This window comes from Adiantum capillus-veneris, chromosome 18 (assembly GCF_014529385.1).
Source record: "Adiantum capillus-veneris isolate H3 chromosome 18, ASM1452938v2, whole genome shotgun sequence".
Taxonomy (NCBI): domain Eukaryota; kingdom Viridiplantae; phylum Streptophyta; class Polypodiopsida; order Polypodiales; family Pteridaceae; genus Adiantum; species Adiantum capillus-veneris.
Window position 1 is genome coordinate 104,916,113 of NC_140948.1, and position 27,230 is coordinate 104,943,342.

The 27,230-nt window shown below is 43.2% G+C and overlaps 1 protein-coding gene across 1 annotated transcript in view; it reads left to right on the forward strand.

Moving 5' to 3' along the window:
- Positions 1 to 25,361, forward strand: part of LOC147436135 (uncharacterized) — a 38,179-nt gene extending 12,818 nt beyond the window's left edge. The window contains exon 2 of the mRNA XM_086487829.1: positions 25,226 to 25,361. Within this exon, the coding sequence (XP_086343955.1) occupies positions 25,226 to 25,361 (136 nt within the window). The remainder of the gene's footprint in view (positions 1 to 25,225) is intronic.
- Positions 25,362 to 27,230: the final 1,869 nt, after the last annotated feature.

Below are 27,230 nucleotides of genomic sequence, written 5' to 3' on the forward strand. Positions count from 1 at the left end.
CAATGCTTGATCGCACTCTCTCTTTGTCTCTGTCTCTATCTCTCTCTCTCTCTCTCACACACACACACACACACACACACACACACACACACACACACACACACACACACACACACAAGGAGGTGAAGAAGAAGAAGATGGAGATGGAGATGGAGCAAGAGCACTCTTCTATTGCACAAATGAGAGAATAAGTGAATTTTAGTTTTAGTTGGATTTTATATGAGCTCACCCCATTCACACTTGGGCGCCCATGCTTAGCCAACTAATCCCTTGAATGTCCCAGTTAGAGTGCGCCTCTCATCAGCGATCACTCTTACCCTTTTCCTATTGGACCGACAAGCCTGGTGCCTGACTCTACCAAATAAATAATACAATGTCCACCGTAGGTTACAACATCCGTCTCGTAGGTGATAGGGTGTCCGTGAGCCGTGAGGGTTAACATGCCTCCCTTCCTGATGTAGATTCCGTCCTCGGAAGCTATTGAGTTGAAGCTCGTTGGTCGAGGTGGAAGAGCATTTGAGATGAATGTCCTTAGCCTTCATTAGTCACTACAAAATCAAACAACATTGCACAGTAATTGCATTTTCATAAGCGATTAAAAAGCATATGCAATTTTAGGTAGACACATTGATTGGTAAAAGAATTTCAAACAATTTGTCAGCAATGAACATTAAATTGCAATGTAATCAAATGCATAAACAGATGTAAAGGTAAAAAATTTAACAAGTCTGGGGTCGCTAATTTGACGGTCGAAAGGCACTAGAGATCGAATATTAATACCATGGGTAAGCTTCTTAATTTTCTGTGGTCAATTAAGTTGTTTAATCGCGAGAGCCAAGTATTCATGTTCGAGGGCTGACTAGAGGCTATATCTAGAAGACCTTGTAGTTAAGCTACCATAAAAGGAATTTCTCATGAAATCATCGCCTGACTGATGACTTTTTCTTTGACCCCCCAAATTCTTTTCACAGTGATTCAATTTTGATGTGTGTGCTTATTTTGTATGCCTTGGGTTTTTTGCTTTTCAAGAAAAAGCGCCCATACTGGGAACCTCTAGGACTCTAGTACCATAGGCGATACATGTGAGTGAAGTACCCAATCAAGCTGAGATTTCTCTTCCAGCTTAAGATTTTACATTGTGGCACTTTGATTTTTTGTTTGTTCATTTTCAGCATTTTAATTTTGTAACTTTGGGGGGTCATATAACACTGATACACCTCCACAGGCTCATCACACTAGTAAACTCCCTTTATAATACTTAAGCGAAAGGTCTATAGGGTCAAGCCCACTAGAAAGCCCTAGTACATTTCACACAATGCTGCCTAAATCGGATTAAGAACCTAAGTAACCATTGATTATTAGGAAGGCATTCCCCATGGTATTAAGAGAAGATCTCTAACACCTAACTTGGTCAAACTAGCTTAGTCGGACTGCTTGATTTTAAAACCTAGACAAGTGATTATGACAAAAAATTACATTGAATTAAATGTTTGATACTAAGCAAATGCGGTGAATATTAGGCTACCAATCACAATTAAAGCAGACAATCATAGATGCAAAAAAGATAAGGGGCAATGCTAATGGACAAGAAACACCTGTTTGTGTCGATGGTCGCGCTTGATTTGAAGAGTGAGTCGAGATAAAGATTCCATGAAGGTCCAAATCCTATCAATAGCAACACGCTCCTATACACACTAGGAAACAAAAGGAATACCTCCAGGAGGCACATTAGTGGGAAAAGGTACCAACACTTATTGAACACAACAAAAAACATAAGGAACCCTAACCTAATTATTTGCACTCCCCTAGAGAGTCAAGGGAATAGGATATTGTAGAGTTTGGGGGGAAACCCTAAGGCTAAACCCCTATCCTCATCGTCGAGATAAACAAAGTCATCATCCATGAGACCATATGTGCCATCCGTGTAGTCCTGTAATTTTCTTCTTCATCATAGGTGCCCATGTTTACTAAGAAGGTCACTAGACGCCTATAGTCATCTTGGTCAAAAGGGTAGGCTTGTGCAATGGGAGAAACGCTCTCTACTAAGTATGGATCAGACGTGGTCAAGAGACGTATCAGCCATTCTAACTCCTCAAAATTCCTCTCACATGCAAGCACTGGAAAGACCATTTGAAATATTTGTGAAAAGTAACGAGGGTACCTCTCGCCCAAGGTAGGAGTGGATGACTCTAGCGTACTAGCCATATCTGTACACGCAAATAGATGATGGTTAGAGTGCAAATATTACAAGGGTCGTGTTCTTGTGCATAATTTGTTTTATGATTTTGTGTTATGGCTCTTGCTCTTTTACTTTTTTATCTTGTTTTTGTGAGTATAAGGCTTTCTATATACATTCCCTAAGATTGGAGATTAAGAGGTCAGGGAGAAAGGTTGAGAGGGAAGCAAGTGAATGATGACTGTCAGCAAACACTCCCCCCTTCCTTGGGTAGATCATACCGTTTGAAATGAGCTCGTCACCCTTTGAAACCAATCGTTCCAGTTGGTAATAGGTGAGGATTTTTTCCAGTAGTTTTCTATTACCCTAGGTGCCTCGTCAAGTTGCAAGGGTGGTAAGGTACTCTCCCAGGATTGAACTTGAAGTGGTTCATCAGGTGATTCTGGAACACTGGGAGGTGTGGATTCTTTTGTAGCTTCATGGAGGTCCACTACTATAGATGGAGGCTGTGTAGAAGCTTTTATCTCTATGGATGTATTACATGAGGAGCTAGAAGATTCATGGAACTCCCCCCTTCCTGAGCTAGGTGGAATAAATTGGTTTTGCCTTGGAGCCCAAACTAGCTCTGGACTAGGTGTGTAGCATTCTGTGATCTTTCCCTTCCCACGGTCTGCCATTGGCTTTAGCGTTACACTGTTTGACTCATATGGGTTTGTTGTCGATAGGGAAGGACACATTTTACGTTTAGGTACCCAAATTTGCTCATTTCCATCATAGTAGCCTTGGGCTTCTAATAGTTGTTTTGGAATCCATCGTGATTTGGTCTTGACTCTCCTACGGCGCGCTCTTGGTTTTCCCAGGAAATTTTTTCTTGGAATGGATGGGAGGGTTGAGGTAGTTGGAAGTAAGGCCTTGGGGACCCATTGATATGTACTCTTAGGTCGTGCAGGTTGAGTACTTGCAATATTACTGCTTGCTGCAACTACAAGTGTTGAAGTGCTAGGTTCATGGGTAGCTGGCAAAGACGAGTTAACCACCTTGGCTTGTGAATGTTGGCTATCCTTCAACTTTGCTAGAGTTTGCAACGTAGGTGACTTTGCTTGAATGATAAGGGTAAGAGTAGGTGGTCGCGTCGTGACACTACCAGTATCCCAATCAATAGTGCATTTGGTTGCCAACATCCATGTGCGTCCCAGGTTTACGTTGCCTTCCATAGCTCCCGCGGGCATGACTAGAAACCTCTGCACTATGCTTCCATTCTCATAGACAACAGGGGTCTGAAGGACTCCAAGAATAGCAGTTTTCTTTTTATTAATGCCCTTGACTTGCATCGTACTCGGGGATAGGGTCGGTTTCCCTAATTGACACCAAACTCCATAGGATAACAAATTGTGTTTAGCTCCCGTATCTAATAAGGCATTGTATAGTACTTTCCCATAGGGGCTATTTAGCTCAATTGGGTATCGTAGCGGTGGCTCAGATTCTAATGAGTCATCATCTGTGTCCTCGAAAAATGCTTGCGTGATTCCCAGATTAGCCTCTCGTTGGCGTCTAAGACGTTGTTGTCGTTCTCGAGCCTCAACTCTTGCTTGGATTTTTCTAAGCTCTGCTTGTTCCTTGGCAGCCTTCTTTTGATGGATAGCTTGCAACTCTTCCTGGCTTAGAGGATCATAATATCTTTTGAATTTACTCCCATTAAGGAATCCAATGGTTTCAACTCCATCTAGAGTCTCCACACTAATGGTACCTTGCGGGGTAATTTCACACACTCGATATGGTCCCTTACCAGCGCATTTCAATTTCTTCTTTTCATTACGTACTCCGTACATAAGAACTTTATCACCAAACTTGATGTCTTTATCCTTTAAAGGGCTATCAAACCACTTCTTTCTCCTATCCTTCTCCACTAGAGCATTTTGCACAGCTAATTGCCTCTCTTCATCTAGCCTTTCCAGGATATATAATCGCTCAACTAAGGGGTTACCATCCCAACCTTCTTGAGAAGCTACTCGAAGACTAGGAATGACAAACTCCCATGGCATAACTGCTTCTTGGCCATACACCATCTTAAACGGTGTGCAATTAATAGTAACTTTATACGCAGTACGATAAGCCCATAAAGCTGATGTAAGCTTTAGGTCCCAATCAGTGCGATGAGCCTCAACTGTCTTTGTCAAAATGGAGATGAGAGTTTTGTTGGTACTCTCAGCTTGGCCATTTGCTTGGGGATAATAGGGTGTAGACTTGTGGTGAGATATCATGAAGTTTGATGTGAGTTCTTTTATTACTTCATTTATAAAATGAGTTCCATTGTCACTCACAAGTTCAAAGGGGCATCCAAAACGTGTGATAATGTTCTCAAAGAGGAACTTAGCTGTTGTTTTTGCATCCGCCTTTCGTGTTGCTTTTGCTTCAGCCCATTTGGTTACATAGTTGGTAGCCACAATGATATATCGTGATTGCGTGTTACGTGCAGCTGGACTAATCGGTCCTACAAAGTCTAAGCCCCACTTTTCAAATGGTTGGGTTACCTTGATGGGATGTATAGGCATCCTATCACTTCTTTGTGGCTTCTTGAAGCATTGGCATTCATCACATCCCTTTGCAAAAAGTGATACATCCTTAAACAGAGTGGGCCACCAATAGCTTGACTGTAAGATCTTTCGGGCAGTCAACTTTCCTGAAAAGTGACCACCAGCTACGCCCATGTGTGCCTCTTGTAGAATATATAAATACTCATCCTCGCGGGCATAGCGTCTAAGAACATCATCTTTTCCTCTCTTATAGAGAGTAATGAATCTATCGAGCAATTGGTTGTTGTTGAATCGCTCGTTTGGATTGCATCGAGAATTCAAATTCTTTAGGCGACTAATTAAGTCTCTCACGGATTCACCTTCTTCTCGTTGGGCTTTCTGGAGCTGAGAGGCTACACCCCAAAGTACTCCCTCTCGTATGTGCTCTTTCAAGAACAATCTCCTAAGAGTAGAGTAGATCGTTTTCTCTTCTACTCTTAAGGTTCTATACCAATCTTCAGCCTTTCCGCTTAGGGTCAAACTCAAAGCCTTACACTTATGTAGCTCATTGTGCTCTTCCAAGGAATCGCACACATGTTCAAAGACTTCCATATGCTTTCTAGCATCTCCGTCTCCACTGAATTTCTGTGTGAGCTTAGCTACTTGAACTGCCTTGCTCCTAGGCTCTCTATCAAGTGCACTACGCATGTTTTCCGCAATAGAGCGACCGATAGTTTGAGAAAATGCTGCCAAATCTCCTATTTGAGCAGGTATAATGGGTGTATGTGCTCCTGGAACCACATGTGAGATGGGAGTTGGCCTTGGCCTTGGCATACGCACGGCTCTTGGGTCCCATATTTTGTATGGTGGTGTACCAGACGGTGGTCCAAGTTTACAGGCGTGGCCCTAGGCATAGGGGGTGCCTGATATGGCATGTTATTATTAAATGGCATGTCTCCACTTGTATAAGAGCTTGGATAATGCCATTGTGGATTGTAAGCCCTTGGAATAATCGGAGGTGTAGGAGCTACATGAGGCTGAGGTACGATAGGTGCACGTGATTGATACATACATGTAGGTATAGTTGGGGGCACTGTGCTACTAGGCATCAGCGCAGTATTAACAAATGAACTCCATGGTGTACTTCTTGTCATGCTCACCACTGGGATATGCATGGTAGCCGTAGTGTCATTAAGAGAAAGATGAGCTAGATCTGGGAAGGTAAAGCTGCCACTTGTGGGCTCAGATTGTACCAAGGCTCCTGGTGAAACAACATATGGAGGATCAATGGGGCTCACTGAGGGAGTCTCCATTTGTGATAGGGTTGGTTGGTTGGCCTTTCCCGTATCCAAGAATCTCATTAGGCCTGTTGAAGGCATGTTGATCCCTGTGTTCTATCTTTCTAACTCGACAATCCTATGGAGGACATCACAGACTTTCTGTTGTTGCTCATCTATGCTAGTAGCACCCGATGTGGATTGTAGAACATCTAACCAACCCACATGATAGGTGTGTCCTGTGTACCGATCAGTTAAAGCTTCTGCTTGTAGGTCATACTCCCAATTTTCGTTTAGGAATATCCCATCTAGGCCTGGCGTGCTGGAGGTTTCCCTCGAAGTGGAAGCATTATTGCTCCCCATCGCTTGCCCCTCCGTGACTGCTACCTTGGGAGCACTCGGTTGCTCGGCTGGCATGATTGTTGTCATAGGAGCCTTTGCTTTCAGGGCTCGACTTTGTTCTAGCCTTCGTATGTTCTCAATTTCCCTCTCCCTTGTTGCTTGCATATAGCGTTCGATCTCTTGCACTTCGGCAAGACTCCTACCATCGGGTAGTAGAACCTCAGAGGGAGATAGTCCTAAAGGATCAGGAGGTGCAGTGGATGGAACATTCACATGCACACTCTCAGGAAGCATAGGGTCTATTTTAGGCATGAATGACGAATTTACTTCCCCACTCCCTTCATTTATTTCATTAACCGCATGTTCGGAGCGAGTTTCTCTACTAAGGGTCTCTTTTAAGCGGCTAAACACGCTAGACCCGGGCCGTGGGCCCATGGCATGCATGTCTTGACTTGAACTATCAGGGTTTGGTGTAGGATACCCCTCCATGACTTCGTAGTCAGAGGAAGAATCACTAGACGCTGTGGGCGGGATGAAAACACACACAGCGCCTCTATAACGACCCGACACACACTCTTGGGAAGATACACACACACACTATGGGGCACCACTCGGCTTACACAACACACCTGGCCGAGACAGGGAACACACCTCTGGAGTGAGAGGAGAGAAACTATCCACTTGCCCACTCCACACACACACACACACACACACACACACTATGGGGCACCACTCGGCTTACACAACACACCTGGCCGAGACAGGGAACACACCTCTGGAGTGAGAGGAGAGAAACTATCCACTTGCCCACTCCACACACACACACACACACAAACACACCCAAAAAACTCAGCTCAAAAGAGGAGAATTTCTGATGTTTAGATATAATTGAGCTTGGGCCAACACCAATGGGGCAAACAGCTCACACAATATGGGTAAAATAAGCCAGATACAATCACAAACTGGAGCAGAAACTTCGCTCATAGGAGAAACTTACACAGAAAAACAGCAAGAAAAGAGTGAGGAATTTGGCAAAATGGACAGCGCCATCGCGTCCGGAACGGCCCAAAACCCCAGTCTACAATGTCAAAGTGCTCAAATCCGACCTCGGATGAGCAGTTTACGGCCAAAACAAGCTCCAAAAACCCCAAAAACACACCTGCGGCTGTTCCTCCTCTCTTCTCCAGTTTTTTCTGGTCTTCTCTCTGTTTTTTCAGTTCCCACACTTAGCTTTATTAGTTGGGCACCCTTGGCCTTTTAGATGACCTCAAACGGACCCCGAACAGGCCAAAAACTGACCTCGCAGTGCATAGTTGTCACCTTTTTGCATCATTCGCACACCTGGCACTCAGCTTTTTTCCAATAATGCATCTCGCCACCACGTGAAGTGGCCCCAAAAAAAGGTCCTCATGATGACCTTTCTGCATAATTCTCACAAGCAAACACCCACGTTGTGTCCGTCCTCATCTGCGTGCAAATATTGACCTCGTTCGCCCTCCTGACGCCACTAGATGCCATCTGACGCACCTGCTGACCTCACGTCGTCGGCCAGCGGATAGCTTCCTCGAGAAGTTTTACGCGCTACCAACTCCTCATTATTGTATAAAAAACACACAGGTACTGGTAATAGTGAAAATCGCTGCACTATGTACATGTTGTCCTACCTGTACACATGTGGGCCCCACATAACCACCTGGCTAAGGAAAATGGGCAATCCTTTATTTGATGCACCATGCATGTATATGTACATATGCGCAATCCCTTGCTCCAAAAAACTCCTGACATAATTTGCCCATCCCCTAGCCTGCTAGATCATTCATGATCAGCAACAGCAAAGAGAGATATGAGACTCGCCGCATCACAGGTCTCCTCATCCCTCACCAACACAGCTTGATCCACAGACAGCTCATCTTGCTCCACCATCATCAACCTGGCATGATACAACTTAAGACGCAATCCATTTACCCTTGACGCATGTAGAACACCATCCAGGTTAGCCAGCTGATATGTGCCATTTGGAAAACACTCCACTACCTTGAAAGGGCCTTCCCACTTAATCTGAAACTTCTTTTGGAAGGTGTTGTCCAGCTTACTATTGTAGCGCAAAACCAAGTCATGTTTCTTGATACCCTTACTTTTAACCTTTTCATTTATCTTTGCCAAAGCCTTATCCTGCATCTGCCCATAATGTTCCAATGCGCTCATCCTATCCAACTGGACCTCTTGTAGCTGCAAAAGCCTTTCTTTGAATGCATCACTAGGCGGCCCAAGCAACTTCTCTAACATCTTGACCGCAGGCAACTCTACCTCCACAGGCAATAGTGCTTCCTTTCCATACACCAAATGAAATGGAGTAAACCCTGTACCTGTCTTCACCGAAGTACGGTAAGCCCATAATGCACTAGGCAATTCCAAATCCCAATTCTTTCCTTGGTGCTCTGTCACTTTAGAAAGAATTTGTACCAACTCACCATTGAACCTTTCATTTAAGCCATTACACTGCGGGTAATAAGGAGTGGTATGCTGGTGCCTAATCTTCATCTTTGTGCATAAGAAGTCTAGCAGTTTAGCTCTAAATCCTGGCCCCTTATCTGAAAGTAGCTCTAATGGCACCCCAAACTTGCAACATATTTCATCATACACAAATTTTGCCACATCCTTTGCAGTGATCTGTTTTACTGCTGTAGCCTCTGCCCATCTAGAAAGATAGTCCACTGCCGTCAAAATATAGCTTTTGCCCCTGCTTGTGATAGGTAACGGGCCTATTGCATCAATTCCCCACTTTTCAAACACATCAAACGCCATAATGGTTTTTCGTAGCTCTGGCTTCAACACTCTCTTCCCAAATGCTTGACACCTATTGCAAGACCTACACCAATGGTGAACATCCTTGTGCAAACTAGGCCATACATACCCCTCTTGCAAAATCTTATGCAAGGTGATCTTTAGAGCAAAATGGCCACCACATGCGCCTTCGTGATTCTCTTCCAACACTCTGTAAAGCTCCTCCCGCCAAGGTACACGTCTCAACACGAGATCAGCCCCTTTCATGTATAAGACATCACCAATCAATTTGTACCTGTATGCTCTACGCACAAAGCCATACTTCTTAGACTTCTGAATCTCCTTTGGAATGATTCCTGTTAGCAAAAACTCCTCTTCTTGAGCCAAACTTTCCCGGCCATGATAAAGAGGTAAAGTGGTCCTCAACACAAATAGCTCCCCAATCATGCCTTGAGCTGCTTCATGTGCCTCTCCATTTAGAGCACGTTCAATGTGTCTGATACTCCATGCTTCAAATTTTTTTAACAGGCCTTTAATTCTGAAGCACATTTCCTTCAATGAGGTGTTCTTGCTCTTCCACACACCCAACACTTGCTTCACCACTAACAAGGCATCACCTTTTATGCTCAACCTTCGAACCCCATGCTTCAAACAAATGTGTAATCCGGCTTCCAATGTAGCATATTCAGCCTCATTGTTACTATGAGCATCCAATTTGAACCCTCTCTTGCATACTAGCTTCCCCTCTGGATCATAAAGTGCTATACCCCCTGAAGCTGCATCATGGCTCTTTCTGTATGAACCATCAAAGAACAACACATGTGCATTGCTGATCTGTGGCACTTCTTCAACTACCTTTCTCACCACCTCTTCCTTAACAATAAGGGGATTCTCCTTGTAGGTCAACAAATCAGCTAGGGTAGCCCTTGTACTATCTTCCACTAGAAAAGAGAACTCAAACTCTTGCAGCTCAATTACCCATTTCTTCACCACATTTGACATGTTAATACCATTAATTAACTGTGGCAAAAAGGCATAACTCGTCAAGAAAACAAAAGGCCGTGGTAGCAAGTAATGACGAAATCGTCGACAAGCAAATATTACACTAGCCATCACTAGCTCTACTTCCGATAACTTTCTCTCCGCTACCAACTTCACTCGGCTTGCACAATACACTGGCCTCATATAATGGCTGCCCTTCCCCTTTTGCAATAGCATGGCTCCAATGGCATCATCCCCTACTGATGGATTTACATAAAAAACTTTCTCCCAATCAGGAGCCTGCATGGCTGACAACCCCCCTAACACCTCTTTCACCTCTTGAAACACTTCTTCACACTTGTCATCCCATTGCAATGGATCATGCTTTGCCACTTGTTGTAATGGATAAAGAAGCTGTGAAGACAATGGAATAAACCGTGCCATGTACTTCACTTTGTGTATAAAGGTTGCCAATTGCTTCGTACTCATAGGTGATGGAAGAAGAATAATAGACTTCACCTTATCTGGATCAGCCTCAATGCCATTTTCTGACACCATATGGCCCAATAACTTCACCCTTGGCTGTGCTAGATGACATTTCTTTGGATTTAGTTGTCCTCCACATTCATCATATCGAGCCAATACCATCTGCAACTTCTCATGATGCTCAGCCCTACTGCTATAGACACAGAAGTCGTCCATAAAAGCCTTAACACAACTACCAATGAATGGTTCCAGCACCCAATTTGCTCTTTCTTGATAGAAAGATGGTCCATTTGACAACCCAAACGGCAACACTGTGTAGCAATAGCAGCCCCATGGCGTAATAAAAGTTGTCTTTGTGCGGTCTTTAAGAGCAATCTTCAATTGAAAATAGCCTGAAAAACCATCACACACACTGTACCTCTCATAACCTGCCACTGAATCCAAGATCTGATCGATGAATGGAAGAGGATATGGGTTCTTCTTTGTGGCTGCGTTTAAGGGCTTAAAATCTACACAAATCCTCCACTTCCCATCCTTCTTTGGACTGACTACTACTGGACTCACCCATTCTGTGGTCTCCACGGGGACTATGAACCCTGCCTTCAATAACTTGTCCACCTCTTCCCGCAAGGCTTCCATTTGCTCTTGACCCATCCTTCTTAGCCTTTGCCGCACTGGCTTAGAACCTTCTTTCAGCTCTATATGCATCTCTTCGCCCTTGAACCCTCTGATCTCTTCATATGAAGTAATGAACAAATCAGGAAAACTAGCCAGCATATGCAAATATATATCCTTCTCCATAGCTGAGAGGTCTCCACTAATCATTTGCGTCATTAATTCCTGCTTCTTTGACAACTCAACTTTAGTTTGCATCAGCCCTTCAATCACTTCATAAGGCCCTTCACTTTCATCTTCAACTTCCTTCGCAAATGCGACTAAACCAATCTCCTGGATTTCTTTGTCCATCAAAAGAAATGCAACATCAGCATCCTCATCACTGCTGGTAGTGCTATCACTATCCTCATCTGTCACCGTGGAAGAGTCTTCATCACTAGACTCATCCTCATCTTCATAAAGCTCCTCTAATCGTTTCCTTGTGTCCATATTATAAAGCTTCTTGGTACCTGTCTTTCCATAGAGGCTAATTGTACCATGTCGCCAATCTTGAACAGCTCCCACTGCACGTAACCATGGTCTGCCCAGTATAATAGGATATGCTCCCAACCCTGCTGGCATCACATGAAAATCAACCACTGCCTTTGCATCATATGCCTCCACTTCTAAGCTCTTTACAACACCCAAGCATTTTACTTTTTAATGGTTTGCCAATCTGATCCGAAAACCTGACACCCCAGCCACTGTGATACCCATCTTCTCAACGCATGAGTGTGTTATGACGCATATTTGGGCTCCGCCATCCACATAACCTTGTCCCAAATTTTTCCTTTTATGCCACACATCTACTATTGGACAAATGTCTGGTAGCTCGTCCATTGCCAACACCTTCACTGAACCTCTCTCTGGCTCTTTCTCCATTGGGTTAACCATCCTCTTCCACTGTCGCTTTAGCTTAGGCACCATCTCTATAAGCTGCCCAAAAGTAACATCTGCCTTCCTGCTCGTCAGATCCTCCTTCAAGTCATAGCTTAATTGCCCATCCCCTAGTGGAAAATCTGAAACATGAAACTTTCGACGAGCTCTCCTTTTCCTCTTGGCCTTGACATCCTCGCCTTCATGGCTCTTTCCTTTCTTCTTACTAGGACCTGAGGCACTTCTTCCTTCCTTATCCTCTGTGGTCCTCTTCCCAATAGGCATCACTAATGTATCCTCTAGCTTTGATGCCTTCTCCAAGGTGACTACACTTAGCACTTTTGTCTTCCCTTTTTCCTCCTGGGTCAGTCCACTGGTTCCTTCGTCTCCCTTAATTTCGATGCCATAATCATTTGACCTAGTTAGCACCTGTCTTGGCAATGGATACATGTCTCCCCCCATCCTTGGTGGCTTATCACATTGCGGGCTGATGTGACCCAACTCTCCACAATTATAACATGTGGGCGTCTGCCTCCAAAACCTACCATTGCTTTGTCCAACACCATTCCTAGGTCTTTCTTCACCTCCTGGCTGATTTGCAAACCGCCCTCGACCTCGATTATTTCCCACTTGACCTAGCATGTTTAGGCTGAGATTCTTCATCAGATCAACCACTTGCCTCATGTCTTGCCTTAGGCCATCATCTTGCACTGCTGTAGTGACCACTGCTGGTATAACCTGAGTAGTAACAGGAACCACTGGTTCATGATGAACCCCTGACATGCGCCTTTGTAAAGACTCTATAGGCTGAAATTCAGACCTCATTGGCAAAGACTCCACCCCTAACTGGCTCATTTTCCTCAGCTTCCACTCTTTGTTCCTTGCTACCTCTAGTGCATCTTCATATGTCCTAGGCTTCTTTAGCTCTACTCTCCAACGTATATTCTCCCAAAGACCAGCCAAGAACCTGTCCTTCTTCATCATGTCAGGCGGGGGTACCTGTGGTGCTAAAGCCTTGCACATTCGCTCCCATGCCAATGAAAACTTACGTATGTACGCATCTACTGGCTCACCTTCCTTTTGCACCAAAGCCTGTACTTCTTGCCACACTTTGTCAGGGCCTTCTATCTTCACAAACTCCACTTCCAATCCATGCCTTAGATTGTCCCAACTCAATCTTATAGGTGGATCAGCCATACGCAACTCCTCTTCAAATGCTTTGGACCAAGCTCGTGCATCACTCTTCAAACAAATTTGGAGAAGGCGTAACATTTGCGTAGGGTCATGAATCTGGTTGCTAATGCAGGCAACCTCCATCTTTTCCAAAAATTCTTCCACATCTTCATCACTTCTTCCATGAAACTCGGGATAAGAGAAAGCCATGGCTACCCAAATTATGATGCTTTGAGAACCCCTTCGAACACACGTGCAAGAACCCAAAACTTCTCACTACCCAATCCCCAGAAACTTCAATGGAGCTCAACTTTAGATAAGGACAAACACATGCACATCAAATGAGTTTTCATAGTTGATCATCGGAATTACAATAGGCAAAGGACATTCCAAGATCTCTCGTAATCTTCTTGGCCCAAACATAAAGACTATGCGCTGCTGGAAAAAGATCTTCCTGGACACATGAACATTAATCTGAATTCTTTGAGTTAAATGAAAGGGAGTGAACTGAGGGCCATTTTGATCATCCATTAAAGCCAACCATGAAGCTCCCAAGAAGGCACACCTGACTCAACCTCTGATTTTGCCAAAATTTCAGCAGCATAACAGCATAAATGGCTCAAAATACCAAAAAACCAGCCATCATAACTTGGGAAAATTTCGACAGAGTTTCCCCAGAAGTAGAGCAGTAGGAACCCAAAATATAGACTGTCTATGTATGCATAAACTGTCAACAATAGAACCCGAGCATCAAGTAGGATTCACTAGTATATAGCCTATGGCGAGGTCACAAAAAGGGTGCTCCAGCTACCTGTATCACCGAAAGGATCTCCACATTTGAGAATCCCCCAGCTCAATAAAAACCTCACGCTATCGACCCTCACACGAAGGCTAATGCAAATCGCATATAGTCAAGTCTCAGAAATGACTATCTTCCAGACCAAGTCTCAGAAATGGCTAGGACTGCCAAATACAACCAAGTATGGCTCCAGAAATGCGTACAATGGCAGTTTCCACAAGTAACGTACAATCCAGTAGACAATGCGCTCAAATAGGCGCCAAGTGATGCATTCCCACAACAACTGCAAGTGACATCACTACTAGTCCAGCTACCTGTACCTGTGTGAATCACCTGTACCTGTCCCTGTCCCTGTTCCTGTAACCTGTAACCTGTAACCTGTAATCTGCAACCTGTAGTCCCGAATCTCGAAGCTTGAAGCTCGAAGCAAAAGGTACTCGAAGAAGATCCTCAGTGGGGGCACCAAAAGAATGTGGGCGGGATGAAAACACACACAGCGCCTCTATAACGACCCGACACACACTCTTGGGAAGATACACACACACACACTATGGGGCACCACTCGGCTTACACAACACACCTGGCTGAGACAGGGAACACACCTCTGGAGTGAGAGGAGAGAAACTATCCACTTGCCCACTCCACACACACACACACACACACACTATGGGGCACCACTCGGCTTACACAACACACCTGGCCGAGACAGGGAACACACCTCTGGAGTGAGAGGAGAGAAACTATCCACTTGCCCACTCCACACACACACACACACACAAACACACCCAAAAAACTCAGCTCAAAAGAGGAGAATTTCTGATGTTTAGATATAATTGAGCTTGGGCCAACACCAATGGGGCAAACAGCTCACACAATATGGGTAAAATAAGCCAGATACAATCACAAACTGGAGCAGAAACTTCGCTCATAGGAGAAACTTACACAGAAAAACAGCAAGAAAAGAGTGAGGAATTTGGCAAAATGGACAGCGCCATCGCGTCCGGAACGGCCCAAAACCCCAGTCTACAATGTCAAAGTGCTCAGATCCGACCTCGGATGAGCAGTTTACGGCCAAAACAAGCTCCAAAAACCCCAAAAACACACCTGCGGCTGTTCCTCCTCTCTTCTCCAGTTTTTTCTGGTCTTCTCTCTGTTTTTTCAGTTCCCACACTTAGCTTTATTAGTTGGGCACCCTTGGCCTTTTAGATGACCTCAAACGGACCCCGAACAGGCCAAAAACTGACCTCGCAGTGCATAGTTGTCACCTTTTTGCATCATTCGCACACCTGGCACTCAGCTTTTTTCCAATAATGCATCTCGCCACCACGTGAAGTGGCCCCAAAAAAAGGTCCTCATGATGACCTTTCTGCATAATTCTCACAAGCAAACACCCACGTTGTGTCCGTCCTCATCTGCGTGCAAATATTGACCTCGTTCGCCCTCCTGACGCCACTAGATGCCATCTGACGCACCTGCTGACCTCACGTCGTCGGCCAGCGGATAGCTTCCTTGAGAAGTTTTACGCGCTACCAACTCCTCATTATTGTATAAAAAACACACAGGTACTGGTAATAGTGAAAATCGCTGCACTATGTACATGTTGTCCTACCTGTACACATGTGGGCCCCACATAACCACCTGGCTAAGGAAAATGGGCAATCCTTTATTTGATGCACCATGCATGTATATGTACATATGCGCAATCCCTTGCTCCAAAAAACTCCTGACAACGCGATATGAGGATCTTGGGTCGCGCTACCTTGAGTCCCGGCCGAAGGTCCAGAACCTACGGTGGAGGAATAATGGGTGCCCGCGTAAATGGAGGCACTACCAATATGATCGTGCTCTAACACTCGTCCAGAGCGTAGGTTCATATGAATTGGATCCCCTAGAAGTGTCAGTGAGTGCCCGTGAAGGCTTCTCACCTAGTAATTTTGGGTGTTTTGCAACCCAAGTCTTTTCTTATTTATTTATTTTTTGATTTTTTGGTCCTTTTTTTCTGACCCAGCTATAGAATAGAACGTATGATAGCTCAAAACGAGCGTCTCGGTCAGAGGGACGTGCCGTGCTTTAGAGCCCTTCGTTTGGTCACTTTATGCCCTCGGAATTCCTAAAACCGTCAATTTCTAGTAGGGAACTAGGCCCAAATTAGAAAGTCTAAGGGTGTAAGTGGGAAGAGAAGGGAGGAGAGTGGAGGACTTGCCCCACATGCTCTCATTCCCTCTTGAGGGGGTAGGGTATATATATAAGAGTGAGTCCAATATATATCATAAGACTGAGGGCTGAGGCCTGGGCTTGGGCTTGGGCTTGGGCTTGGGCTTGGGCTTGGGGAAATGATCCCGATCCCGATCCCGATCAAAATTTTAGTGTAGCCCCCCAGTCACTCACGCGCGCGGTTTAGGTGACCCTTTCTTGGCCACACACACTGTCAACACCTACCTAACCTCTCTGTCAACAGCTCACTACCTTATCTACTTACTAACAGTGCTGCTAACCACTAACTAATATGTTAACCACTCTGCTAACTGCTTACTAAACAGTGGGCTAACTGTCCACCTACTTCCTCTCTCACTACCTTGCTGTGCAAAGACTGTGTGCAGGCAAACCTTGACAGAAAACTGTGTACAGACTGTGTGCAAACAGAAATTGCTAACTGTCTACCTACTTATTCATTCACTGCGAACAAGCTAACGACTACTAATTGTGCAAAGACTGTGTGCAAACGGAAAACACAACATTATGCAGAAATCACAGAACTTGCAGACAATACAAAAATTAACAACCTGCAGAAAAATAACTCATTACTCTTCCTCTTCCTCTTCTTTCCTACTACAAACAACTCATAGAAGAAGCACAAAGTGCCTCTTGGGCTTAGTGCAGGGCGATTCCCCGGTAACGGCGCCAAAAATGTGCGCTCCTTGCCGCACTGTCGAAGCAAGGGCCTTGCCTAACACTGTGTGCGAGCCACAGATGGCTCCAAGCACACAACTAGCTTAACTAGTAAGCTCAAAAGAGGGCAATGGTGTGTCACTCACCGCTCTATGCTCCTACTGTGGAGGATTCCTCGCCGCGAAGAAGAAGGAGACGCCGCTACGTCGCGCTCAACCACTTCACCGTCGTCGTGCCGCCGCAATGCTCGATCGCACTCTCTCTCTCTCTCTCTCTCTCTCACACACACACACACACACACACACACACACACACACACACACACACACACACACACACACACACACAAGGAGGTGAAGAAGAAGAAGATGGAGATGGAGATGGAGCAAGAGCACTCTTCTATTGCACAAATGAGAGAATAAGTGAATTTTAGGTTTAGTTGGCTTTTATATGAGCTCACCCCATTCACACTTGGGCGCCCATGCTTAGCCAACTAATCCCTTGAATGTCCCAGTTAGAGTGCGCCTCTCATCGGCGATCACTCTTACCCTTTTCCTATTGGACCAACAAGCCCGGTACCTGACTCTACCAAATAAATAATACAATGTCCACCGTAGGTTACAACGTCCGTCTCGTAGGTGATAGGGTGTCCGTGAGCCGTGAGGGTTAACAGTAACCTTTGCTTTCAGCACTATAACCAGCAAAAATACATTTGACAGCCTTATCATCCAATTAATTTTTTGCGCTATGTTTGTGGCACCAAAGCATTGCCAAATAGCCAAAAACACGCATGTGCTCAATAGAAGTCTTTCTATCATGCCTTGCTTCATATGGAGTAATAGACTACAAAGCTTTTGTAGGACACCTGTTAAGTATATAAGTGGCACACATGATGGCCTCAAGCCAAAACAAATGCGAAAAAGCTTGACTTTTGACCATACATTGTGTCATTTCCGTAAGGAACAGGTTTTTCCTCTCAGCAATACCATTTTGATGAGGCGTATAAGGCACTATACATTGGTGTTTTATCCCACGACTAGCCAAAAATGCATTAAATTCATGAGACATATAGTCCCTCCCTTGATTGGAACAGAGGGTGCCCATAATACATTTTGAGACATTTTCAGCCATAGCCAAAAATTGTTTGAAGCACATAAATGCTTCGGACTTTGCTTTAAGCGGATATACCCATGCATGCCTAGAATAATCATCAATGAAGTCACAAAATAAAGGTAATTGCCCAAGGATTGAGTTTGCATGGGCCCACAAACATCACTATGCACAAGCTGCAACCTGCATGGGGCCCTAACTGAACCATCCTTTGAAAAGTTTGAACATTGCATCTTACCCAAAATGCATCCTTCACCAACATGTTTGACAGGTGCTTCAAGAGGTGGCAAAGAAGCAACCATATCAGATTTTTGCAAACGCAGCAAACTGGTAAAATTCAGATGACCAAAACGTGCATGCAAAAGTTTTGCATTTGAATTAGCCTTTGAATCCCCAACTGCATTTGCAAAATTCTACCCACACTTGTCATATAAAGTGAGCTTATACAGCCCACAACATAAAATGCATGTTGCAACAATTTCATCACCAAACCTGAGATCATGTGTTGTACATCTGTCATCCACAAATTTGACTACAAGACCAAGTTTAGAAAGTGCAGATGTAGACAAAGATTCTTCTTGATCCCAGGTACATACAATGCATCAACAAGTGTGAAAGAACTACCATTTGCAGCAGTAAGCACAATCTTTCCAACTCCTTGAACCGGATAAGAGGCATTGTTGGCCCAAGTAACTGAACTCCATGAGGGACATACGCAAGAGAGGTGAACAAATCATGATGTGAGGTAATGTGCTTTGTAGCACCACTGTCAAAATACCACACATGTGATTCTGCAACAATTGACTTGCATGCATCATGGACAACAGGATTATAGGTACACTTTGCACTAAAAGCCTATTCTGCATCAACATCAATATCACAGTCTCCTTTTAGAGAAGACTCAAAAATAGCTGCATTTGTAGCTGAACCAACATTTGCAGTGGAGCCATTCTCTTTCTTCTTAGCCTCTTTGGCCTTCAACTTAGAACACTGCTTGATCAAGTGATTATTAGCTTTACAATAATGGCAACACATCTTCTTTTTGCCCTTATCACCAAAATTTCCAGAAAAGTTGCTGCCGGCAGAAGCATTAGGAACATGTGATTTACCACTCGCAGAAGAACCATGAGAAGTGGCTGCATTATTGTTACCACCTTTTCTTTGAGCAACAACAAAAGCCTGTTCAACTGCACGTTGTCTTGTCCCATTTTTTCTAGAGAGTGACTCTTGCAACAATGTGCATAATGCATCAACCTTAACAACTTTAGGATTTCCTAGGTCATAAGTCTCCAAGTACTAGCAAACTTCTGGTAATAATTTGGCAAGGCATCAAGAATATTCTGCACAAGGGAATTTTCTGAAATGACTTCATCTGCAAAAATAAGTTGCTCATTGATATCCTTGACATCAACAAGGAAAGTGTCCATATCATCTTCCTCATGCATAATCTTTGACTCCAGCTTTGTAAGTGTGTTTCTCTCTTTCAAACATTGCCTTCTTCTGTTGAGGCTCCTCTTGGTGTGCAGCTGCTGCTTTTTCTTCATCTCTTCTATTCTGGACCTTCTCTCTTCATTATCTGAGCTTTCACTGCTATGAGCTTCATGGGAGAGCTCTGCCGGTTCTTCAATTAACTTGTAAAATCTTTTTGATGACGGGTGGTTCTTGGAGAAGGCTGTGCTGGTATGCTATTCTTGTCAGTACTTCAGGCGCACCCAGATAGGTGATTTTACCTTCTTTCTTGGTGCCCTTTAGCGTTGTCAACACATACTGCACATGATCAATCGGTTGATTGGTTGTCGACTTTAACACTTGTGTGAATGTAGTCGCAACTGCATGATTAGGTGTTGTGTACCTTGGCGGTCTCTTTGCTAGAAAATGGAAGTGTTGATGATAAAGACATGCTGGTTCTTCCACTTGCTTTTAAGTGAGGTCAGCAAAGGTTGCCGCAGTAGTCTCCTTAGTGAAGGTGCCTGCTATCTTTTTGTCTCGTGCCCTCATTGTCATCCCCTCTATTGGCAACTTCAAAGCCTCAGCCACAATTTCCTTTGTCATCACTAATTCGACTTTCTGCCCTTGTTGGTCAGTAATTTGGGCTGATCCATCTTCCTTAATTGTAGACAAGAGCTGATAGGCATTCTGGAAGTCTACGCCACATGGTTCCTTGTCCTAGAAATCTCTGAGGCCGAGCTTTCTGCTAGCCTCCTTTGTGTCTGGCTTTGTCGTGACATCATAGATTTCTTTTGGTAGTAGTTGCAGATGTACTTGATGTCCTTCTTCACTTTTGAACCTGCCTGTGAAAACTCTGGTGTTGTTTTCGTCAAGCTGTTCTCTGGACAAGTATGTTGCTTTGGCCATCTTTAATGAACTGGGGTCCAGTTGGTATGGTGGCAGCTCTTGCAGCTTCTCTTTTTCAGAGACCCTCTTCTTGGCCTTCTCCGCAGCTTGCATTACTCCTGTTAAGTGAATAGAGTGCCAAAGTTAGAAAATTTTTGCAATTCCTCTTTGAAATGCCCTTCAATCTGAATTGTTGACAAATTGATTCCAATTTGCTTCAATTCAATTTTTAAACATGCATAGATGCATAAAAACATGTAAAGATCAAAATCATAAAGTCCAAGCAAAATTTTGCAACAAAAGTAAATAATCGCGATTATTTACAGCTGAATAATTTTTTTGACTTTTTGCATTTTTGGCATCATAGGTTTGAAATATATATCTATTAGATACTTTGAGTGAAGTGTGGGCTCATTTGAGTGCACAGCGTGGAAATGGTGCCAGATTTAGGCTTTTCGACTCTGAAACAGTAGATACAAAGAGATTTTGAGATTTTGAGCTCCAAATTTGTTCAAACTTGGTCAGTGGGCTTAGGAGATCATGTGCTTTGGTCTCATGAAGTCAAAATTGCAATTTCCCCCATCTTGGTAAAAAAGTAAATAATTATGCTTATTAACTTTTTCGTCAAAATGAACATTTTTTAGTGCAACTTGGTTCTACGCATGATGTACCCCCTGCGTATGAGATATGGTGTGATTTGGATCAAAAAATGTGATTGATAACTCAAAAATTGAATTTGAAGAACTTTCTTGCGTTTTTTGACAATTTTCCAAGTTATCATTGATCATTTTGGCTCATACTTGAAATGTGGCATGTAATAGGTGTGTACAAGTGATAGGTGATGTGAAGGTACCATTTTCAAGCCAAAAATTTACAAAAGTAAATAATCGTGATTATTTATATAGCAGTCAACTTTTTTTGCTCAACTTGACAAGTTCTGACCTAAACATATTCAATACACCTAAAACAAGTCCTAAATTGAATTTGATAAACATATTCAATACACCTAAAACAAGTCTTAAATTGAATTCACAGATTTTTGTGACTACATAGCCTGTGGAGTTGGTTAGTCACTTTTGAAGCTATGGACTTGTCCGCTACATAATCCTGAAGCTATTCATCCAATTTTGGTCCATTTGGAGTTAGTTTGACTTCGTATGCCAAATTTGACGCTTTGTAGTCTTCGAGTTGTTTTCTGCTTTTCGAGAGCTTGCCTTGATTGTTTTTACAAAACCAACCATATACATTGTGTATAGACCCAGTCTATAAGCTGTCTGTGGAGTCAGGATCCAATTCTGGCATCTGGCAAAAACCTAGCTTTTCTACTTGGGACTCCCCTCGATCCCCGTCGAATGGTCATCTGGTGATATAGAAGTGTTCTATATATGGGGGCATGCTACAAGTCAAGTCTTGTCTGATTTGGTTGAGCTGACAGGCCGCTATGGTCAATTTTTGGTTGTAGGACTTCGTGCACTGCTCGGATTCTAGGATTTTTTCTTGGGGTTTAGGTTAGCTACCGGCCATACAAAATGGATCATTGATAAGTGTAGAACTTACCCCTCATGTCTCGTGTGAGACGGCGCTGTAAACGAGCGATTGTGGACTCCGAAAATCGCGCACGAAGAAGGTCAAAAAGCTCTCTCTCCAAGGGCAACAAGTGGAAATGAGGTGATTTTAGACTACCCTAGATATCTATACTCGGACTTCCCAAACCATTTTCCCCCAAACTCCCCTATTAGTCCTACTAGGCCGTGAAATCTATGTTAGACTCAAAAATTTTCTCAATCGGGTTCTTGTAGCTCATTCTGCAAGAATTCTGCAAAAGTAGGTCTTGGCCGCGTAATTTAGGCTTCCCGCTTCCATTTGTTGATTTGATTGAATTTTTTTGTGCCTATCGCCTTGTCCTTCTGATCATCAGCGTATCTCCAGTTTTTCCATCTGAGCTCAATTGCTATTTATTATCAATTTTTGACCTGTTTATTGAAAAATAAAAGAAAATAACAAAATGCGCTAAAAAAGCAAAGTGAAAATCCAATAATTAAGAAAATCCATTGAAAAACACAGCTTTGGATTTCTCGATTTTTAAGTCCCAATATCAAGAAAAGTGATGAAAAATAACCAATAAAGACTATTTTTGATTATTTTTTGATAGTATATACACTATTTACACTCATCGGGGAGATGTTATCAATTAAATTTTCCCTGTTGATGATTTGTAAGGGCATTATCAGATAATTTTGCAAAAAATCACATGTTAACATCAGACTTTTTCCTCCCTCTTCAAACATTGCCCTTAATTACTTAGTTCCCTTCCACCCCTCCTAGATGGTGTGCTCCGGAACGACTGTGTGCATTGGATGAACAATCGTGTCTATGCATAGCCTTAGTTGGCTCTACCATGCTTTGAAGATCAATGCAGTTAAAACCATTATGGTGTGCAAGAGTTGGGTCTTGAGTAATTAATTCAAGGGTTTCTTATGTCGAGGTTTTCTGATGTTGTCTACCAAAGAGAAAATCTTGTAGCTTGTGTGCTCTTTGCTTGATTGTACCGTCAGGATGCTTTGGTATACTGATTTCCTGAGTTGTTTATATCAATAGTGATTGTTTCGAGCTTTTACCCACCATTGGTATTTTGGTTTGTCTTGATCAGAATGGTGTACTTGAGTCTTCTGAGACTTAACTCTCCATTGCTTGATTGGTTTTACAGTTTGCAGAAAACATAAGTGCTCCTTTTTCTTCCAAATCCATTTTGTTTTAGGTTCCCTGTTCGAAGTTGTTCTTCTTTGTGTTTTGAACCTTGGAACTGTCTTTGGTACTGTAGATGATGTTTTGGGAACCCAGATTTGAATCGGCTTGTTCTTAAGCTATGATTTTAGTACCCAAATTTGCTTGACTCCTTGCATGCTACTTGTAGCATTTGCTTGGGGATAGGATGGAGAAGATTGATTGCTTTGTGGTTTTCTCTGTTGGTAACCTACTTTCCATTCCTCCTTGCTTGGTGCAATTGGAACAATGAGTTGTCCGTCTTTAGGTGATAGCTTGAGCTGGTTGGTATGCCAATCGGGTACTGCCTTGTACGTCCACATCCATGAGATTCCAAGAATCATTGTTTCATTCATGTGTTCATTTGGTAAGCATACAAATTGATGAGGGCATGAACATCCATGTATTATCAAATTTAAGTTGACTACTCCCAATGTTGGTGTTGGGTTCTTGTTGCATCCTAATAGTCACTATTCCTGCTGCCAAAGACTGACTTGTTGCTTTTTTATATGTGAAATAATTGACTGTATTTACTCAAGCTCCTGCGTCGACCAATGCATTTGTGCTATGATTGTTCAGTTGTACTATGATGCGAAGGTCCATTCCATCTAACCATTCATCATCCGTTGATACTGCATCTTTTTGCAATTCCCATTGTCGGTCATCTAGTTCCAGAGTGTTGATGGGAATAGGTATTTGTTGATTTTTGAGGGCAGCTTTCCTTTTGAGTACTCGATGCCGAGCTTCTTCTTGGGCATCATCAATAACTTGCTATTGTTTTATCTTTCTTTGCTTTGCTGCATGCATCTTTTTTAGCAATTCATTTGTTAGTGGCAAATTGTACTTCTTTAAATAACATCCACTAATTCAATTAGCCATTGGTTCACCATCTATGGTGGACAACTTGACTGCTCCACTTGGAGATACATCTTCAATGATAAACGGTCCGTTTTATTTTTTCTTGAACTTGGGAATGTGTTGTTTAAGGGAATAGACTAAAACTAAGTCTTCTTTTTTTGTTGTTATTAGATGGGAATCAAAAAATTGTTTTTGTTTCCGCTTTTGTGCATAGATGTGAGCTACAACTGTTAGCCTTTTCTCATCAAGCTTTTCTAAATCTTCAAGTCTCTCTGACAATTCATGTCCAGTCCACTCAAGATCCTTAGCTACCCTTAGTGTGTCGGCAATAGAAATTCTATTGGCAGTATGGCATCAAGACCATAAACAAGGTTAAAGGGTGTAGCATTTAAATCCTTTTTGAATGTGTTAGCGGGTCGCCGCGACAGACGTTTGCAACATAACTGTTTTGTACTAACATAATGTCAATATGCAAGGAAGCGACTCGCGGTGGGGTACAGAGACTTAATGAGGGTGTCAATCTCACCAAAGTGAACTCGAAGACTACTCGTTCGTACAACAAAAGCAAATCAACCACTTCCTAGTCAGACAATCAATATGCATCCCTTCTCAACACTCAACATAATCATGCCGTTTCGGTATCCAAACAAATCCTGAATGTCATGAAACTTAAGGAGAGGTATCACAACACTTATGGGCTCAATCCTACCAAGTTTTGTCACCATCTGGGAAGGTACATAAATCACGATCCATCACAAAAAATGTGCAGAAAACTGAAACAGAAGTACTTGGAAAGATCCTCCTTAAGCATAGAAACACTTATCCAAGGTCAAAACATAAAAAAAAAACCATTTTAACTCCCAAATCAATGCATTTAGCTCACAAACAACTCGTCGCGAACAACAACAGAATTGGAAATGATTACACTTAGATGGAAGAGCAAGAGACAAGGAACGCAATGTACTATTCGGAATAGAATTCTGATTAACCGTTCAGAAGAAATGATGATTACAAAGTGTAGACACAAGAAGCTTTTCGCAATGCACGTTTTCTTCTCCAAGCTAATGATAATTATCCTTTCAAAACTAAGGGTTTTGACTTCAAAAGTTAGGAGGCTTTGCCATGGCCAACCGGCCTCTTAAAAGGGGTAGACTCAGAGAACATAAAAAAGAATATGGTCTAATCTTCTTCTGATTACAACTCATTTTAGGCAGAATTACAGAGTTTTTGTCGAAAAAATAGAGTATCCGCCGGGTTTGGTGTGCATACACCTGCTCGCTGATCGAACCATTTCTTTCTCCAGAGGGGTTGATTGTCAAGGACTGTTTCAATCTGAAGAGCTGTAATTGGGACATCTCTGTAATCCCCTCTACTATTTGGTTCAATTTCTGGGAGCATCTTTTGCTACCATAATCGAACCTCTTGCTGCATCAATGGTAGAGTGATCATTTCGTGCCCAAAATGTTTTACAACCTCATCTGGAGTGATCATGAGGAGGGTAGCTGATTCCAGCACTTTCAATTCATATTCCAGATATGCCTTGTGCGACGGGTCTTTGACTTCTGAGATCCAACGCTGAATTTCATCTTTGGCCGACTCCGAGGTGGATGTCGTGGTTGGATCTGCAGACTCTTGCGTGCCTTTCCCAGTGCTTGTAGTTGCTAACTCCGTTTGTTGAGTTTCAAACTCGAAGTGATCTGATCTTTCTCCCTACTCAAATTCTCCGGTGTCCGGCTGATCCTTTGTCTGATTGGCTTTCAGATCCTCTACTTTCTTTCTTGCCTCAGCCAGCTGCTTTTTCAAGTCTTTAATTTCCTCATCTTTTGCCTGTTTTGCAGGGCCCTATGACCTGCTGTCATGATCTGTCTATCATATTTTTCTTGTTTTAGGGCTTCTTTTAACTCCTTGATCTCTTGGCTCAAGGAAGTAGAGCCTGCTAGCATAGTCAAAGAGGAGGGTGTCTCCTGTATTGCCAAAAGTTGAGTGAGAGACCTGCTAACCACGGCGTATGAGCCTTGTAGCTTCTCATTCTGTTCCTTTTCCCTGGTTAGCTCCTCCTCAAGGCGTTTTTGTTCGATCTGTAGAGCCGAGTTCACCTCATTGAATTGCTGCACTTCTTTATAATAGTAGCTTGCATTTTCTCTTTCTCTCTGCAGCTCCGATTGCGCCTGGACTTGCGCGTTCTTTAGTGCCTCTATTTGTTGCGTCAATTGCTCGTATTTTGCTGTTGTTCTAGCTACCTCCTTTTTGTTATCTTCCAATTCCAACTCCTTGAGGTTATAAAGAGCTCTTTGACATTGAAATTGGAGTTTGATCTGCTCTAGGTGACTCTCAATATCAAAGGAGCTAACCATATCAGCTCCTTCTTTTATGGCCGCTTGAGTGCGTTGCGTTCTTGGCCCCTGTTGATCTGAATGCTCGACCACCTCAGTTTTCTTTTCCTCTTGTTTTAAACCTTCTCTTGCGTCAGAGGTTATGGCGGGCTGCGTCCGTGACTCTGTTTGTTGATTGCTTTGCTGTTCCGTCTGCTTTTCGTCGGCTTTTTTCTCCGGCTGTCCTGCACTTTTGTTTTTTTCTTGTTCTGACCTCTCTGAAACTGTCTTAGCATCCTTGGGCAAACTAAGGTCTTGGTCTTGTTCTTCTTGTCTCTCGTGTTGTTCCTCACGTTGCGAGAGACTTTTCTCCTCTTTGCTTTCTGCAGATTTGTCAGATGATTCTAAATCATCGACACGTTGCTTCTTTGATTCTTCTTGCTGTCTCTGTTCCATCTTTCGTTTGAGCTCATTATGAATTCTTTGCCGCATGGCACTAGCAATTTCTCACTTCTCTTCAGCTTCCTTTCTCTTTTGTTGCTTGATTCTTTCCAAGGCCTCTGTCTGCCTGCGTATTAGAAGCACATCCTTGACTTCATCATCTTCTTTCTCATCATCCGCTCCCGTCTCTTGGGTTTGCTGATGATCTTTCTTTTGTTGGCAATGATTTTCCCTCAATGCCTGTGCCTCTTCCATTGTTCTTCTGGCATGAGTGATGGGGATAACTTCTGCCAAATGTGTAGCCTTTTTCTTTAATCGAGTGTATCCCAGGGTGTAAGGGGTATCCTTCTCTTCCTCCGAAGACTGGTATTCCAAAGGAGTATCCCGTGGGTTGGATCCCTCCTCTTGGCTGCTGTGAGCATCCGACTTTGTTTCCTCACTGTTCGAATCCCTTAAAGGTGC